The sequence below is a fragment of the Pygoscelis adeliae genome, unplaced genomic scaffold (assembly GCF_000699105.1).
Source record: "Pygoscelis adeliae isolate BGI_AS28 unplaced genomic scaffold, ASM69910v1 Scaffold113, whole genome shotgun sequence".
Classification (NCBI taxonomy): domain Eukaryota; kingdom Metazoa; phylum Chordata; class Aves; order Sphenisciformes; family Spheniscidae; genus Pygoscelis; species Pygoscelis adeliae.
In genome coordinates this window covers 9,208,392-9,213,082 of record NW_008825108.1, presented here as the reverse complement: position 1 = coordinate 9,213,082, position 4,691 = coordinate 9,208,392, and the positions used below count along the sequence as shown (strand labels likewise).

General features: G+C 43.3%; 2 protein-coding genes across 2 annotated transcripts in view; both read right to left on the bottom strand.

Annotated features, from left to right (window-relative positions):
• Positions 1 to 729, bottom strand: part of LOC103920049 (chromosome unknown open reading frame, human C12orf66) — a 10,044-nt gene extending 9,315 nt beyond the window's left edge. The window contains exons 1-2 of the mRNA XM_009327684.1: positions 600 to 729; positions 55 to 228 (exon numbers count right to left, since the gene is read on the bottom strand). Coding sequence (XP_009325959.1) covers positions 55 to 228; positions 600 to 729 — 304 coding nt within the window. The remainder of the gene's footprint in view (positions 1 to 54; positions 229 to 599) is intronic.
• Positions 730 to 1,546: 817 nt separating this feature from the next.
• RPL18A (ribosomal protein L18a) lies at positions 1,547 to 4,673 on the bottom strand. The gene is made up of 4 exons (XM_009327582.1): positions 4,475 to 4,673; positions 3,747 to 3,876; positions 2,119 to 2,228; positions 1,547 to 1,694 (listed from the first exon to the last, which is right to left on the bottom strand). The coding sequence occupies exons 1-4, from the start codon at positions 4,583 to 4,585 to the stop codon at positions 1,602 to 1,604; spliced, it is 444 nt and encodes a 147-aa protein (XP_009325857.1). The 5' UTR covers positions 4,586 to 4,673; the 3' UTR covers positions 1,547 to 1,601.
• Between the last annotated feature and the right edge of the window lie 18 nt (positions 4,674 to 4,691).

Sequence of the window (4,691 nt, the reverse complement as noted above, 5' to 3'; positions counted from 1 at the left end):
GAGGCTCCGCCGAGCAACGCCACAAGCTCCGGGGTGTCCCGGCGGCACCCTCACGCGGAGAATCCGGAAGCCCCGAGCCCTTAGAGGCTCCAAAGCCAGAGGGCAAGTACGAAGAGCCCCGGCTGTGCCCGACCGCCTGCTCGCGGGCCGGCCAGTTCCGTGAGGCGCGCTTGGGGTTGGCCACGCTGGCGTCGGTTCCTGTAACCAGCTCTCCTCCACCCTGCCGCGCTGGGTTTTATGAAACTTAACTCGGAAGCCCGTTTTCACGCTAAATTGCTCTTTCGATTAAAAGGTTCCAAAACGCAAGGTCTTGCAGGTGGCCTTGTTCCCACCCTCTGGCATTACCCTGGCGGGGCTCCCGCGGGACCCTCCAGCTTGTCCGAACATTTTGTGTTTAGTTCCCCCTCCCTTGCGACTGGGACATCATGAACTGCCCAAATTAATACCCTCTTTTTGGGATCATGTCTTGGACAGATGAGCTCCCTGAGCTCATTCACCGTGGAGGCCACGAGGAGGAGTGCAAAGCTGGGCCCCCAGGGCACAAGGCCCTGTGGCAGCACTGGCTGGCCCAACTCTTGCAGAACAGCCACCCCCCTTACATCGAGCAAGGCTCTTGCTTGGCATCAACAGGCAGTTCCTCTCCTGGTTGAGCTGCAGCTCTCCAGCTACCCCAAAACCAAAACATTCCCACTTTCCTCTCTGGACAGTATTTCCATGCACTCTACGCATACCTGCGTTTGTTTTTAAGATGACATCTAGACAAAACACAGCATCAGTTCTCCAACTCCGGCCGAGACCCGTATACCAATTAGCTGCCTACCTCTTGTCCAGGAAACACTCAAAACACGCTAATTGAAAATGGGCACCAGATGCAAAAAATGGCTCTAGGTGTGAAGCAGCCTCTTTAATTAACCTCAACTACAGAGTGTCTGCAACGCAGTCTTTTCACTGTGGCATTGTAAATGGGGTAGCCTAGGGATTGGGTTTGGATAGAAAAATTAATTTTCATCAGAACAATTGGTCTAATATCAAAGATAAGTCTGCCAAGCCCTTTGTTACTTTTCGTTTCTAGGTGCAGGCACCTCTGTACGCGTACGTGAGTTAACTCCAAATGGTGCGCAACATCCTTGAAAAGGTTCAGGTTAGAACTGAAGTTTTGGCTTTAAATGCTTACAACTTGAAGTAGCTTAACGGAAGTTACGAAGCCTTTACTCCTACAGCTGACAAGTCTGAGTTCTGCATGCACAAAAAGGTGCCTTCTTCCCAAATTCAACCATACTTACTTAGCCTGCCTAAGGGACAAAATGAATGTAGGATCTTATAGCTGCGCAACAATAGCCTTACTCTGACCTGGGAAGCTGGTTGTTAAGATTTTGGTTTATTGATGGGCTATTTTGGTAATTTAAATCAGCACCTGAAACGTTCACCTGTTTCAAGGCAATCATGGCTGCAAACAGGAGGCTACCAATAGTTTACAGAAAATAAAGAGCAGAAAGGGGAACTCCTAGGTATCCAGGACACTATTTCCAACAGACAACTGGGAGCCAAAGGTTCGAGTAAGACCTTTATTACAACACAGAGTTGATAGCATGTTTTCTTATTTAAAAGAAAGTATTTGGTCTCTTGGTGGTGAAACGTGGTTTGTGCTGGCGACGCAGAACTCTGTGTGGCAGAGGGAACTTGATTTTAGAATCCTGCAAGGAAAATGTTTCTATGTTAATTGAGATATTAGATGAACAACAGAAAACAGTTTGCAATAAGTAGCTAAGCTATATTCAACTGCTAACTTATGTATAGAGAAGTAATGCATCCACAGATCAGATATACTTCATGGGAGCTAACAGATGCCTTAGTTTTGCAATTCTTTTTGAAAGAAATGCCTGTTAAAGGCATCTTTTCTGCAACATATGAGTTTGTTTTAGTTTGACTTTCTTTCAAACAGTTCTAGCATTAAAAGTCTTGATCATAATATAACATAATTGTAAACCTACGCGTGCAAGTTTGGTTTCCTCCCTATTTTTGCCTGCAAAGCAAACCTGTACCAGACAAGAGCGCTCCCCCCTCCCAGTCCAATGTTAGACCCAGACCCACCAGCCACTGCAGTGTTACTTCACTTACATGGAACTGCTTGACTGCTGGTCTACGGCACTTGCTAGCAGCAATTTCCTCAACTTTCATGATCTGAATAGAGTGAGCACGGGCACGATGACGGGCTCCCATATCGCGGTCTGTAACAAGAGAACTCATTAAAAATAAATCTCAAGACATTTTCAGTTCAAAAATCTTACTACCACCTTTTCAGGAAATGTTTATAGTACCATCTACAACTTTTAAAATCTCTGATCAACTCTACTTAATCACACTGGTTTTGGTATCTGAAGTAATGGCAGAAATACCACAGAACCAACATGCAGCAGCAAATTCTTCCTGCAAGTCCTCCAAGAAAGTGCCATCTTGTTCTTCCTGCCCGATTTCAAGAAGGTACACACATACAGAAGTGATCTACATGGGACTATTTCATTTTTTGCACAAGAAAACTGTGATTCACAATCAACACTGAAATGAGATTACTGGAAAGACATGTGAACTGCAAAAAAATTTCCCTTCCAAAAGGAAGGTGCAAATAGGTAGGATCTGAGGTTATCTTCACTTTTCTTAAAATTGACAAGTGACAGAAACGTGAATTGATATTTAGCCCACATAATTAGGCTTTCGGAACAGGAGGAAGCCATCTGTACATGGGCTACTTGAAAATTCCTCCCTGCGGCACTGCCTTCAAATCATGATGTCCACAGCTAGTTCCACAAGATATGCCTGTTGAAATACTGTTGTGCTTACAATGCTTCCCACCACGAAGATCTAACATACCTATTAAAAACTTACCTGTCAAAAGTATTCTTGAACATAAAGGTATCAAAGTAATTCTATCATGACAAATTAAGCTCTCAGGTCTCTTAAGCAGCCCTTCAGTATGCTAATTAACAGGAATTATTGTAAGTTAATGTAGAACCTTAAATTTCACTTTCAACAGCACTTCAGCTTTTGAAAGGCGACAAGACACATTTAATATTTGCACACATGACAAGAATATCATTATTAAGAACAATATTCTTTGGGTTTTTATGTGCATTCTGTAGTGTTTATAACACTTCCGGATTCAAGTATCAACAGCATCACCTATACAAATGGTCTATCCCTCAAGTACTTCACATAACAGGCTGGAATCAGGACAACCTTTAGTTCTCCCTGAGCAGAGGCAATGACATCTTGGAGCAACACAGATCCTTTGTTTTTCCCCTGTAATTTTTTTTTTTTTTTAATTGCTCTCCAAAGGACAGATGCTAGGATGTTCCACATAGTATCTGAAATACTCTGTCCACAAGACTTGGGAAGATATACTCAATTATTTTAAAACAATAAATATAGCACAAGAAATATATACAGGACCTAAAAGGTCGCGAAACTCTCAGTCTGTATAGCAAAACTCATTCCTAGAATTGCAGAAAGTCACACCAAGATGAAGTGGGAGTATTTTCAGCTAAGGAAACTGTATAAAGAGTGGTAACGAGTCAGATACCACATACATCATACATAAACATCTATGGAACTCCCCACTTTATTTTTCCAGTGTTTCAGTTATCTTATCATGGATCAAGTCAGCACGCTTTATGCCCAGTTTAAGACTGAACCTTGTGCTTACATACTGGTCCTACCGTTTTATTTCTCAAACAGTTACACATACTTACAGCACTGAGTGACAGCACCGGCCGTGGTCAAATCCCTGTACTCCCTGTACATGTTGTGAGTTCCGCTACGAGAATCATAGCGCAACCAAATACCAAAATTTTTTACCCGCAGAGGGGACTTCTCATACACCTGGAATTACACAAGATCACAAAAGTAGTTAGAGACAGTACATCATCAGCATTTTACAAGTTTAAGAACAAATATTTTAGCGCTCTAATGAAACCACTGTGGTTAAGATTTATTGTCAGAAAGAACTACTTGCTCTCTCCTTCCCCACACCAACATAGCTACATTCAAGCCTCGGTAACTCTGAGTGAAGAGTTTTAGTAATTCAGCGTGGAAAGAAAAATACACACACAAGACTTCAGCTCTAAAGTCTGTCCTTTAAGCATCAAGGTAGAGAAGTGTAACCATACAAATATCTACTTTCCAAGGATTATGAATGTCCAGATGGCTCTTAAGAGGTATATTCCCCAACGAAGCAAGCATAAGAAGCAGACAGCAGCACCGACTAGTGGCATAGTTCATAACTCTGAAAAGTTTCTTTCTAGTTTACTGGACATATACTGCTACTTGGAAAAAAAGAATTTGTCAGCTTCACAGCAACTGAAGGATAAATGAATTTCAACCTCACCCCCAATAACAATGCTCCATATAAATTCCTTCCACATATACCAGCTGGAACTGCTTATACATCTCCCACTCCTTTAGCTTTTTAATCCCGCACCTGGCCACAGTAGACAATCTCTCCAGAAGACTTCTTCATCTTCTTCAGCTGAGAAACAAAGTACCAGAACCGGGACTTCGCGACAACGTGGTTCGGAGCGAAGATCCGCATGCGGTAGAGAGGCGGGGTCGTGCATTTCGGCGTGGGCAGGCATCGCCCGACCACCTTGTACTCCCGCAGCTGGAGGAAGACGAAAGGCAGGCCGCCCGCAGCGTGA

Bases quoted from the DNA above. Each gene is read 5' to 3' on its own strand.
- RPL18A (XM_009327582.1), bottom strand. From the start codon at position 4,585: ATGCGGATCTTCGCTCCGAACCACGTTGTCGCGAAGTCCCGGTTCTGG. The intron at 3,877-4,474 runs GTGCGGGATTAA...GTGTAATTCCAG, and splicing joins AGATTGTCTACTGTGGCCAG to GTGTATGAGAAGTCCCCTCT. The intron at 1,695-2,118 runs GTAAGTGAAGTA...TTTTCCTTGCAG, and splicing joins CAGCAGTCAAGCAGTTCCAT to GATTCTAAAATCAAGTTCCC.